At 36.8% G+C, this 13,817-nt stretch overlaps 2 protein-coding genes across 2 annotated transcripts; one reads left to right on the top strand and one right to left on the bottom strand.

Moving 5' to 3' along the window:
• Positions 1 to 3,259: 3,259 nt before the first annotated feature.
• Positions 3,260 to 7,383, bottom strand: LOC101086342 (olfactory receptor 52E8-like). Its single transcript, XM_045038132.1, is given in 1 exon segment — positions 3,260 to 7,383. A coding segment is annotated over 1 exon segment (1,023 nt). The 5' UTR covers positions 4,453 to 7,383; the 3' UTR covers positions 3,260 to 3,429.
• Positions 7,384 to 8,285: 902 nt separating this feature from the next.
• Positions 8,286 to 9,227, top strand: LOC101086088 (olfactory receptor 52E4). The gene has a single exon (XM_003992911.6). It carries the CDS (start codon positions 8,292 to 8,294, stop codon positions 9,225 to 9,227), a length of 936 nt encoding a protein of 311 aa, XP_003992960.5. The 5' UTR covers positions 8,286 to 8,291.
• The last annotated feature ends 4,590 nt before the right edge of the window (positions 9,228 to 13,817 follow it).

Genomic DNA, 13,817 nt, shown 5'->3' with positions numbered 1-13,817 from the left:
ACATGTTTTAAATATTCTGTCAATTTTTCAAAATGTCTTCATTTTTCTCTTGGACATGAATAATGGACTGAATGAACACTGAATTCTAATACAAAATAATTTTCCTCAAGTCATGTAGACTTTTTTTTAACATCCAGTTTTGCATTTGAGAATTTTGATACCAATCAGATTATGTTTTTTCTGGAGGATAGAAGTAGCAATCAGTTCACTGTACATCTCTGTGTATAAAATATGAGGAAAGATTATTGGCCCATTTATTCCATGAATATAGGCATCTGTTTAGTATCCTGGTGATTGCTTCATGGTCTGCTCTACTTACTGTATTGTTTGGCTCTGAATTTGGAAACAATTTGTGCTATTTGGAAAAAAAAGTGACCTACATTATCCTGGAAGCACTATATTTCATTTGTTTTATTATGTTGTTGTTTATATTATCCAATATTTCCATTCAATTTCCTTCTCTTTCCTTGAAGTTTTAAAAAAATATCCAGTCTGTTGATGACCTATATTGTAATCACCAAAAATACTATATTTTTATTATTTCTAGCTTATTATTAATTCAATGTACTTTTGAAGGAGATCAGAAGTAAATACTTGGACTCAAAAAATATATCTTGACATAGAAATTTAGGAAGACTTTTACAACCCATGTCCAGAATAAAGTGTTTAAATCAAGGGAGTATTTGGTACCTCATTAGTTCAAGGGATAAAGAATATGAAGCTAGGGGAGCCTGGGTGGTTCAGCCCATTAAGTGTCCAACTTCAGCTCAGGTCATGATCTCATAGTTCATGAGTTTGAGCCCTGCTTCGGGCTCTGCACTGATGGTACAGAGTCTGCTTGGGATTCTCTCTCTCTCCCTCTCTCTCTGTTCCTCCCCTGCTCTCTCTCAAAATAAATTTAAAAATTTTAAAAATAATAGAAAGTAAATAATATATGTGAAATTAAATGGGTGATTATAAAAACTTGTGTACATGCTAGCTCTATTGTTTCTTGTCTACCGTTACCTCAATATTAACTCTTCTCACTGAGATTGAATGATCATCATTAATAATATACTTTAAAAACATTTGTTTTGTATAATAAATGAATACAAATGACTAGGAAAATCATAGAATTAGATGAAGTGATCAGTATTGTAACATCCAAAGTTAAATTTGACTTTATTTAAGCTGAAAAATATTTTACTTAGGTCAGTCATGTCTTTAAAATTTACTTTCCTTTTTTGTTAACGTTTATTTATTTATTTTTGAGAGAGACTGAGAGAGGACACAAGCAGGGAGGGGCAGAGAGAGACAGGGAGACACAGAATCTGAAGCAGGCTCCAGGCCCTGAACTGTCAGCACAGAGCCCGATGCGGGGCTTGAATCCACAAACTGGAGATCATGACCTGAGACAAAGTTGGATGTTCAGTGGACTAAGCCACACAGGTGTTGCATAAAATTTCCTTTAAATTATCATTCTTTCTTTTCTGTTGTTGTTTTTGAAAACCATAGTGCGTTGTTTGTACTGAGTTCATCCACTTCAGAAAATCCTGTTACATTTACTTTTTCACATTCTAAATTTTCTAAGGTTCTTTACAGTCCAATTTCTTTTCCCATCCCCTTTCTTATATTTGCATTTTTCATGTTCATGAATAATTTTCTTTTTTCTTCTTACATATTTGAATGCCTACCCAAAGCCACCCAGTTAAAAACAGATAAATAAATAAGTAGTCATCCATGATGTCTCTTGCCACTTTGTGGCTAAATCATACCTTATGGCTCTTTCTTATTTCAGAGCAGATACCCTCTCTTTATTTGCATTACCTCTATCCAAATTCCAGTTCTTCTCGAATCATAGATACCTGAAGATTAACTTTGTGCTTCACTAATTTTCTACCTCCTATCGTTCCTATTTTGTGTGTGTGTGTTTATTTCTTTTTGAGAGAGAGAGAGAGAGAGAGAGAGAGAGAGAGAGAGAGAAAGCAGGGGAGAGGCAGAGAGGGGGACAGAGGATCTGAAGCAGGCTCTGTGCTACCAATGGATTCAAACTCACCAACCATGAGATCATGACCTGAGCCGAAGTTGGGCGCTTAACTTACTGAGCCACCAGGACACCCCTATCTCCTATCCTTTCTAAATGCTAGTGTGAGATAATACTTTCTAAAAATCCACACACTCATTTTACTCACCACTTCATATACTTTAGTACTACTCAATTTTCTATTCAATAAACTTCAGACCACTGAATGCATCTTTTAATCTTTCTAAATTATGACTTCAATTGTTAAGTAACATTATTTCTTTGTATTGTCTGTGTTTTTGTTTTTGTTTTTTTTACTAATTTCTTTGTTGAAAAATATTCCCTCTTGCAATTTTCATTTGTTCCACAACATTTTTTTAAACTCCTGGATGGGCTAGCCAGATGACATAGTATTAAATTTGTCAGTTCAAGAATGAGGGTGTATCGGGGCACCTGGATGGCTCAATCAGTTAAGTGCCTCACTTCTGCTCAGGTCATGATCTCACAGTTCATGAGTTTGAGCCCTGCATCAGGCTCTGTGCTGACAGCTCAGAGTCTGGAACCTGCTTCAGATTCTGTGTCTCCCTCTCTCTCTGCCTCTCCCCCACTTGCACTCTGTTTCTCTCTGAAAAAATAAACATTAAAAAACAATCTTTAAAAAAAAGAATGAGGGTGTATTATATTGAAGGTTAGGCTTAGAAGGAACTTTATAGAATCAGGAATTTGAGAGAACACAAAACGAAAAAATAAAACACCAAAAAATCTAGTCTAATTCCCATATTTTGCTTGCATATGCTTCAGTAAAAACTGTACTATTTATTTTTAAGCAGTACTGTATTAATTATAGAAACTTGTTGCAGTTTACTTAATACCTGTAATTGGTTATGTGATCTCTAATTGAACATCTCTGTCAAAGAAATCTTATTATTGCCTGAAAGAGATCTAGAACACCAGTTTTAACACAAAGTTATTTCAGTGAATCAAAGTTTTCCTCCTTTAAATTTATTCTTGTATGTAATATTCTATGCCAGAGGTCAACAGAGAGTATCATTGCAAGTACACATTCAGACACACAGAAGTGTACGTACCTCCAACAATTACAGGCAGTATTTTTTCTGATATATATCTCATATATATCTATATCTATGCCTATATCTATATCATCTCTATCTCTATCTCTATCTCTATCTCTATCTCTATCTCTATCTCTTTCTCTATATCATCTTATATCTATATATATCATCTATAGTTATAGCTATAGTTATAGCTATAGATATCTATATAGAGAGAAAATTAATTTTGGTGAAAGAAATTTATTAATTTTATCATAAATTTTAGTCCTTTCAGACCCTATAATTTCATGACTTGAATGAATTACCTCTCATCAATCTTGTTTTAACAAAGAGACTCTTTACCCATTCCTGGATCTACTTGGTCCTGATGCCATAAATGACTGGGTTGAGGGCAGGGGGTATGACTACATAGAGGTTAGCCAGGAGGATATGGATATACTTGGGGATGTCATGACCAAAGCGGTGAGTGAGGAAAGAGAAGAGAGCTGGACGAAAGAAGACCAAGATAACACAAATATGGGAGCTACAGGTATTCAGAGCTTTCAGGCGGGCATCTTGGGAAGGGAGGTGGAAGACAGCATATAAGATCCTAATATATGAGACAATGATAAGAAGCACATCCAGAAACAAGATAGAAATATTTCCAAGACCATAGTAGACATTGGCATTAATGCTGGCACAAGCTAGACGTGCCACTCCCATGTGCTCACAATAGGTATGAGGGATGATTCTGTGTCCACAGTAAGGCAGGCTCAGGAGGAGAAAAATGATGGGAACAATCATGCATAAGCTTCTTAGTACCACTATCACAGCAATTACACCAATCACTCTGTTGGTAAGAATCATGCTGTACCTGAGGGGGTTGCAAATAGCCACATAATGATCAAAACCCATGGCAAGAAGTACAATGCTCTCCATGACTGTAAAAAAGTGGATAAAAAACACTTGAGCAACACATCACCCAAAGCACAGCTCCTGAAGTCTGAACCAGAAGATCCCCAGCATCTTGGAGATGGTAGTAGTAGAGAGACTTAGGCCAATCACTGACAGCTTGGCCAGAAAGTAGAACATAGGTTGGTGAAGGCTATGATCAACCCAGATAACAAACAGAATGATAACATTTCCAACAAGAGCAATCAGATACACAGCACAGAAGAGAAATACAAGCCAGATTTGTGCAACTTCCAACCCTGGAATCCCCAGCAATAGGAATGAAGGAGGATGGGATTCAGTGACATTGGGAGAAGACATTCTCCAGCAGGCTGACGATGGTGTGATTTTTAAAAGTTGGTGGTGGTTCCCACTGGACAATTCATCCACAGTTAACTGAGATCTACAAAAATTAAAAATAAAAACATTCCTTAACAAAGGATTCATAATGGGAACAAATTTTTCTAAAGGCCTTTGATTCTTTACCCCTTTTCAGCTCTCTATAAATAATCCCAGTATCACTCCTGACCTGCAGCATAAGTGTTAAAGAATGTAGAAGCTAACATTGTGTCTTTCCTAAAATGATGGGTTCAGAGGAATTAAATGCATTAATTTTCCTCTTCCTGAAGAAATAAATACTATTAGGAGATAATAAAATTGATCATAATAATAGCCGGCACAATAATCATGGTTATCATTAATTGAGTACCTACAATTTTTCAGACATTGTTGTTGTCATTATTTGCATACACTATCTCATTTAGTTCTCCCCCCACAATTCTGTGACACAAGTTCTCGTTTATGGAAGAGAGAGGTTTTGATAAGCTCATTAACTTCCCGTTGCTAATAAGCAGCAGAATCAAGATGTGAAATTAAGAGAAACTAAGTTTTGTGACACTGATATGGACCTGTGTTTGCAAACTTATTAGTGAAAGTAATGAAAGAATAGAGAGAGAGAAAGATAAGGGGTGGAGAAATAAAGGACCTAGAATAACCAAACTACCTCAAAGAAGAATAAATCTGGAAGATTTTCATTACCAAATGTTGAGATTTTCTATAAAACTATGATGATTATGGCAGCGTTGCTATTTAAAAAAAAAGAAAGAAAAAGAGACAATGGAACAGAACTGAGAATCTAGAAGGAGATCCACATAATTCTTAGGGTATGCCCAAGTAGCAATTTTAAGATATGTTGGCAAGGGGCAATGATAATCTGTGAAGTTTCTTCCCCATATAAAGATCTTTCTGAAGAACCTGTTGACTTCTGTAACTGGTGAGAGGGAAATGTGACATCAGATCTGATTTGCTTCCTGGAGCTGACCAAACCACAAATTTGAGGGCACAGTTCTTGATACTGTTCTCACATCTGACATCAACTGCAAGTTCAGGAAGTTTCCCATACTACCTCCAGGTTCACTAATCTACTAGAACGACTCAGAACTCACTGAAAGCTATTATACTCATGGTTACAGTTTACTATAGGGAAAGATTAAAATCATAAATCAGACAAAGGAAGAGATGCTGATGGTAGAATGTGAGGTTTGTAAATGTGAAGCATCCATTGTCCTCCCTCATGGAGTCAGAATGAGTTACCCTCCTGGAATTAATGTGTGACAATATGCATAGTTATATTGCCAACCACGGAGGCTCACCTGAGCTTTGGTGTCCAAATTTATGTATATATGATTGATTGATTGCACACATGGTTGAACTCAATCTCCAGATTGGTTGGTGCCACATGACCCAAAGTTCTCACCCTAAGTTATATTGTTGGTATTTATAGTGTGGTCAGCCCTTACACTGAGATAGAGTTTGACCACCCCTCATCCTAAACTCCTATCAGATATGACAGATAACTTCCTAGAAGCCAAAAACAAAGGCCAGACCTCTTTTTGGGTAAGGCAAAATTCCTCACTATACATCTATTCATTTAGTTCCAAAGACATTTTTTGTTATTGTAACAAGCTATGCTTTTCACCTCTTGGCTTATCTTGGCTCATGGCATCAATCATGAATTTGGGTCTCCCAATAATCAAGTTTGAATTCAGTTTAATCCTTTCAAAATATAAAGCATGGAGAGAGACCAACAACTGATTACCATATTGTGTCCTTTTTTATATCAAAGGTATTGAATGTGTAGAATCAGTTCAATTATAAAGGAGTTCAAACTCACTACTCTCTCCTTTTTTGCCTACTATGGCTTTTTTTTTTTAAACTTTGTGTCTCACTCACTATCAAAGCAGTATGGGAAAAGAAGCAGAAGTAGACACCCTGTAATATCACTTCACTGTGGCATGGGATAGAGTCCTGATTCTATTCTTGCTGGCCTTCTGACCTTATGTAAGTCACACATATTCTGTATTTCAGTTTCATCCAGAAATAAACATAGTACTATCTATCTCAGATTATTATTGGGTTGAGTAGATGAGGTTATATATGCCTGAAATATTACAGGTGTAGATATTTCCTCTCCAATCTTAGTCTTCCTCCTACCTTTCCCCAGACCAGTGATCTGTACCATTCCCAGTCCCAATACTCTAGGTCTTAACTCAATTTCTGTGAAGCCAAATTCCAATCGTAAGCACACATTGCAGATGCATTGATCACAAACACCACGTTCCCTATGTTCCATCTTAGGAAGTCATTTGGCAACTGTGAATTTAATTACTGAAATTATGTACTTATACACCCTCAATATGCCCTAAGAGATGTTTATAAATTGTCCTTGTGTGTGTGTGTTGAGGGGATTTATAATGAAGTCTCCAGGTGCCAGAGAGTCTCAGACATTGGAATTAAAATGAATATGAATTCCCTTTTGTCATTAAACTTGCTGAAGAGAAGCTCTAGGGAAATCCCCATGAACCTTGCTGTCTGCTATTTGGTCGATTGTCAGTTCTTGTTATTTCACATAAAATATACAACAGGTAGTATTTTACTTTATTTTTCTCCTTCCTTTTTCCTTATTCTCTGTTTCCAGTCTTTGAAATGCTTGGACTAAGTCTTTGGGCTTTTTGGGGTATCTATATTACCAGCAATTTTTTTTAATTATAAAATATACATGAAAGTGCCATTTTAACCATTTTAAACTTTACAATTCAGTGGCACTTAGTACATTCACAACATTGTACAACTGTTAACACTATCTAGTTCTATAAAATTTCATCAATTCAAAAGGAAATCCTATGCCCATTAATCAATCACTTCCCATTCTTCCAGCTCTAGGCAGTAGATTATTAGATCTGATCTCAAATTTTTCTCAACAGTTACAAAAGTCAACAGCTATTGAAAAAGAAACTTCATATGGGAAAGAAACTTCACTGATTAACATTCAGTTTTGCCAATTTATCTTAAATTTCTACGTGGGGAAAGAAACTTTAAAAGGTGGTCTATATATGCATTGGAATATTATACATTCTTTAAAAAGACGGATATCCTATCATTGCAACAACATGGATGAATCTGTGGACATCATACCAAAGTGAAATAAGCCAGTCACATAAAGACAAATATTACACGATCTCAGTTATTATGGAATCTTGAAAAAAAAAAGCCAAACTCACAGTAACATAAAGTAGAAGGGTGGTTACTAGGGCCTGGGGCATCAGTAAAAAGGGGAGATTAAAAAGAAATCAGAATGGAGCCTGGGTGGCTCAGTGGGTTAAGTGTCTGACTTCAACTCAGGTCATGATCTCATGGTTTCTGAGTTTGAGTCCCTCATTGGGCTCTCCGCTGTCAGCACAGAGCCCACTTGGGATCCTCTGTCTTCCTCTCTCTGCCTCTCCCTGGCTCACATTCTTTCTCTGGCTCTCTCTCTTTCTCAAAATATGTAAATAAACATTTTTTAAAAAGGGGGTGCTTGGGTGGCTCAGTCGGTTTAGTGCCTGACTCTTGCTTTCAGCTCAGGTCATGATCTCATGGTTTGTGAGTTCAAGCCCTGTGTCAAGCTCTGTGCTGACAGTGCAGAGCTTGCATGGGATTCTCTCTATCACTCTCTCTCTGCCCGCCCCCCCCCCAGTCACTCACACTATCTCTCTCTGTCAAAATAAATAAATATTAAAAAATAAAAGTTATTTTAAAAAAAGAGAGTTACCCAATTACCCTTTGCAAAGAACAGAATCTCTAATGTTTGTAACCAACTACTCATACTAAGACCTGTAGCACACCACCCATAGCACTCTAACACACACAGAGTTCTTACATCTTTCCAGGACCTTGATAAAGAAAAGGTCATAACGAGAGTGAGATACCTACGCCTCAACAGGAATTCAATGACACTTGCTGGGAGAATGACTTCCATCAATGACACCCACTTCCATCCCCCCTTGTTTCACCTGCTAGGAATCCCAGGACTGGAAACTGTACATATCTGGATTGCTTTCCCATTCTGCATTGTGTACCTGATTGCCCTTGTGGGGAACATCACCATTCTCTTTGTGATCAAGACTGAACACAGTCTCCACCAGCCCATGTTCTACTTCCTGGCCATGTTGTCTATGATCGATCTGGGTCTGTCCACGTCCACCATCCCCAAAATGCTGGGCATCTTCTGGTTCAACCAACAAGAGATCAGCTTTGGGGGCTGCCTTGCCCAGATGTTCTTTATCCACATGTTCACAGGAATGGAGACTGTTCTCCTGGTGGCCATGGCTTATGACCGCTTTGTTGCCATCTGCAACCCTCTCCAGTACACCATGATCCTCACCAATAAAACCATCAGCATCCTAGCTTCTCTTGTTGTGGGAAGAAATTTAATTCTTGTGACTCCATTCGTGTTTCTCATTCTGAGGTTGCCCTTCTGTGGGCATCACATCATCCCTCATACGTACTGTGAGCACATGGGTCTTGCCCGGTTGGCCTGTGCACCCATCAAGGTCAACATTATCTATGGGCTCATGGTGATTTCTAATATCATTGTGGATGTGATCCTGATTGCCTCCTCCTATGTGCTTATCCTTCGAGCTGTTTTCCGCCTTCCTTCTCAGGATGCCCGGCTAAAGGCTCTCAATACCTGTGGTTCTCATGTCTGTGTCATGCTGTGCTTTTACACGCCAGCTTTTTTTTCTTTTATGACACACCGTTTTGGCAGAAACATTCCCCGCTATATCCACATTCTTCTGGCTAATCTTTATGTGGTTGTCCCACCGGCCCTTAATCCGGTCATCTATGGAGTCAGGACCAAACACATCCGAGAGAGAGTTGTGAAGATATTTGTACAGAAATAATAGTTCAGTGTCAACATTTGGAAAATATATCCACATACCACCCACATTTTAATAATCTGAGCTCTGCTTCAAATTTCCTATTAGAGTAGATAGCAGTAGCCAGATTTTTATTTTTTATTGGAATTCATTTAGAGTTGACAGGTAACTTTGCTGTCTGCTCTACCCACCCACCCCATGTAACTGGACGAAGGGAAAGCACTGATGGAAAAGGAAGATGTCCTGGAGGCAGCAGTGGTTTGGGAGTAGAATGGCTGGTGGGAAAAGATGAGAACACTCCCCATTTTTCCATGTGTCTTCTCTTTAGGTACGTTTAGACCCTGAAGGAACACTGATTCAACAATCTCACTTTGTAGATGAGGAAAATAAGGTATAAGCCATGGCTTGGTGACAGTGTCTAAACTAGTGCATCTGTTCCACAGATTTATATTCTGTATATTAATTCTCAAGTTTTGTCTTCCTTCTCTAGAGTCATTATTCATTTTCATTTTAATGGTTCCCCTATCTTGTTCTTACTGTCATTTTTGTTCCCTTTTTTCTTTTTAACCCGATTCCTTCAATTTTTCTCTTTCTCTTTCTGTCTTTCTCTACCTCTCTATCTGTTTCTCTCTTTCTCCTTCTTACTATTTACCCAATAAATTCAATCTCTGTGAATTGGCTAATATAAGAGACTACAGTTTAGGATTAGGTATACATGACATTATTTCCTCACTTACAGCAAAGTCATTTTAGATGTGAATAATTATATGTGTTCTGTTTCTAGTTCCAATTGAATTGTACCTAAAATTTCCCTTGTTTGCTATATATACTGTTTCCCTTCAAAATTTAGAAAAATTTGAAAAGGAAATTAGAATAATCTATGGTTTAAGCACAAAGCCAATCTTGATATCAAGTGCAGAATTATCTGAATATAATTTATTAATCCTGTAGATTTCCAATATGTAGTCCCATTTTCAAACTCCAGATATATCTAGAGAATATATTGTACTTTCCTTTATCAGGGTTTTATAGCTTTTAATATATAAATCTTGTGCTTTCTTGGTTAAATTTATTCCTAAATATGTATGTTCTTATTTTTCAAGGCTATTGTAAATGGAATTTTTCTCAGCTCTCTTTTTGATTATTCACTGGTGGAATTTAAATATATCTAATTTCTGTATGTTGACATTGTGTTGTGTGACTTTGCTGAATTCATTTATTAGTTCTGATGGATGTCTTGTACATTCTTTATAATTTTCTTTATATAAGATTATATCATTTACAAACATATATAGTTTACTCCTTTTCTTTTTATAGTTTATTTATTTATTTGAAAGAGAGAGAGAGAGAGAGAGAGAGAGAGATTCCCTCCTTCTTTTCATATTTGAATGACTTTGTCTTGCCAAATTGCTCTAGTTAGAACTTCCAGTAAATTTTTAGATAGCAATGTTAAAAGCAGGCATTCTTTTCATGTGTATGATCTTAGAGAGATTATTTTCAATCTTTCACCATTGACTATGATATGAACTGCAGTTTTTGTTTGTTTGTTTGTTTGTTTGTTTGTTTTTCCCATGAATGCCCTTTATAATGTCGAGGAAGTTTTCTTATACTCTAAGTTTGTAAAATGTTTTTGTTATAAAAGCTTTTTAGGTTTTGTCAAATGTTCTTTCTGCATTAATTAAGAGGGTTATGTGGTTTTTCCCCTTGATTTCATTAATGTTATGTGATATTTTGATTGTTTCTATTATCTTGAACCACCTTGCATTTCTGGGATAAACTACACTTGGTCATGCTACATGATTTTTTTTTACTATGCTGTTAGATTTGATTTGTTCATAGATTGTTGAAGACTTTTTTATCTGTACTCAGTGAGATATTTTTCTGTAGTTTTTAAAATTAAAAATATCTGCATTCTGCAATGTAGCAACCCCACCCCATGTGTGTATATGTGTGTGTGTGTGTGTGTGTGTGTGTGTGTGTGTGTGTGTGACAGAAAGACAGAGAGAGATAAATGACTTCTGGAGTACACCAGATATTTTCTAATAGAATGAACTGCATTCTGTATTTTTTTTTAAGATTTTTTTTTAAAGAAAGAGACAGTGCTAGCAGAGGAGGGGAAGAGAGAGAGGGGGAGAGAGAATCCCAAGTAGGCTCTATGCTCCCAGGGCAGAGCCAGATGCAGGGCTTGAACTCACAAAACTGTGAGATCATGACCTGAGCAGAGATCAAGAACCAGATGCCCAACCGACTGAGCCACCCCGACACCCCACATTCTGCATTTTGATATTATTTCGTCAATATTCACCAAAGATGACAGATTAGGGATTTCTCAGGACTTTCCTGGGGATGTGTGTAGTCATGTACATGTATGTGTCTTTATAGTTAAGAAATATTTCAGACCTTTGAAAAACTCTGTATGGTCAATTCATTTTCCAATTTTTTCTTTTAACTTTTTTGGTCAGCCTTTTGTTAGCTCTAATAATATTATTGCTTCAGGAAGCTGCAATCTTAGACAATTTCTATTACTTGTTTTTGACTAATAGTCAGGGAAGAGGCTGTTCACAGTAAGTGAGTTTTGAGTCAGGACAAATAAAGATGCATCCTGTGAGGGGTTATTTTCTGGTACCTGCCAGACAGGTCAAATAATTAGAATCCTCTGGGAATGGATCTCCAAGACACTCTATGTCCCCATCCCAGGGGGTGTGGGGTTGTAAGAAAAATATAAATACTTTCCATTCATAGGTATTTCCATAATAAGTGACATGTCCCAAGAAGATGCCAAGGAATATTTCATAGAGATTTAGAGACCAATGTAAGTCATATCATGATTAAATTGTGAAAAATACCAAAAGGAATGGGGAAAGAGTTGCTGGCAGGCAAGGTAGTATGGAGAGATGGAGGACAGATGAACATGAAAACAAGATCAAGAGAGAATGCACGCTCATACTCCTAACCTCTTGAGGGTACACTTTTACTGCATGAACTTGTACTTATGACCATGCAAAATCTCACACACAAAACTAAAGAGTGAGATGTGGAAGGAGATGCACAAATGTATCTGGTGTCAGTTTACCGATTGTTTTTGACTCTTCTGACTATTTATACAGGTGCATGAATGTGAGTATTAGGAGGGCAAGGACTTGCTTTCTCTATTTCTAGAACTGTGTTAGGTATTGTAAACATGACTAATAAATTCTTTTTATTTAATCAATTTGGGAGTAAATGAATCATGAAGCATGGCCATGAAATGTAGTTTTTTTTTTTAAATAAGACCTATGGTGATGAAGCGTCTGAAGAAGGGAATAAGGTTGCATAAAAGTGAAAAAGTCATGATACTGCAAGACTAGGCAAGCATGAGGAGGTGTCCATCATTTCTTCTCCTTCTGCTAGCAGTTCCAGAAATGGGAATGTGGATATCGGGTGTGGTGAAGGTTAGTGGAGTAAAGTAGACTAAGAGGATGGCACATGGAGGAAATGATTGTTGGTTAGACAGATGTAATCCCATGTATCACCTTAGAAGTAACAGGTCAAATGAAGGGCTATGACCCAGTCTTATTTCTAAACCCAACAGATTGGAGGATATGTGAATAGATGATGAAATAATTACAGAATGATTAAGTAATTGGTTGCTTTGATCAGTGTTTACAGACTGAAAATGAGTTTTTTTCAGAAGCACCAATTTGCAAGCCTTCCTAGAAAATCTACAGAACTAAGTGGGACACGTTGGTTTTCTAGGGATGTAGCCCTATTTTATTTTCTAAGTTTCTGCTATATGGAGCCCCAAGAGTGACCAAGACATGAAACTATTAACAGTCTGTTTGTCAATCTACTGAATTTCTAGATAAAATCATCAAGACGGTAACAGATTCCTTTTTCATGCCCTGACTGGCCACCATACTTTTATTTTCAATTTGTTCTTTCTCTTCATTCTATATAGATTAAATTTTTTTCCTTCTTTGGCTGAAGAATTGTTCTGTGAATCTTAGCATCAGTTGAACCTCCTTCATGGCATTTTTCTTGATCTACCTCCATACCTACAACATTCTCTATATATTTCTAACATAGCACTTGCAATACAAGTTTTTAATTTCATCTTTGGAATTTTATCTCCCTTTCCATTTAATGGCCTCCTTGAGAGTATGTGACAAGTTTTCTTTGAACTTGTATTCAAATTTCCTAATCAATGCTGGTACACAGAAGGCCTCATAAATATTTGATGGAATAAATTGTGAAGAGAACCTCTCCACTTACCTTGCATATTCTTCACTAATGAAAGGCAAAAACTATCTCTGATAGTTTCACATTGCAAAATTGAGAACTTCAATTGTCTCCTCTCCGGCCCTAGCAGACCAGGTTTAGCTACACATGCGCACACACACAGACATATATTTCCTGAGACAATTTCTCCAATTACAAAATTATCTCTCTTTTTTTGCTATCCTTCATAGGTTTCAAATGGGCACAGTTAGCAAGTCATTTGTCTTGTTATGGATTTTAAGTAGGAGGTACTGACCTTTATATGTATTTATCTTTAATGGATGCCTGTCAGCTCTTATTCCAACAACCAAGTATTCCAAAAGTTGAATCTAAGCTTTCTGCATGTGACAATCACTG

This window comes from Felis catus, chromosome D1, assembly GCF_018350175.1.
Source record: "Felis catus isolate Fca126 chromosome D1, F.catus_Fca126_mat1.0, whole genome shotgun sequence".
Taxonomy (NCBI): domain Eukaryota; kingdom Metazoa; phylum Chordata; class Mammalia; order Carnivora; family Felidae; genus Felis; species Felis catus.
Note: the sequence above shows the minus strand (reverse complement) of the source record. Positions and strands in the feature narration are given on the sequence as shown.

Excerpts from the sequence above, each read along its gene's own strand:
- LOC101086088 (XM_003992911.6), top strand. The coding sequence starts at position 8,292 with ATGACTTCCATCAATGACACCCACTTCCATCCCCCCTTGTTTCACCTG.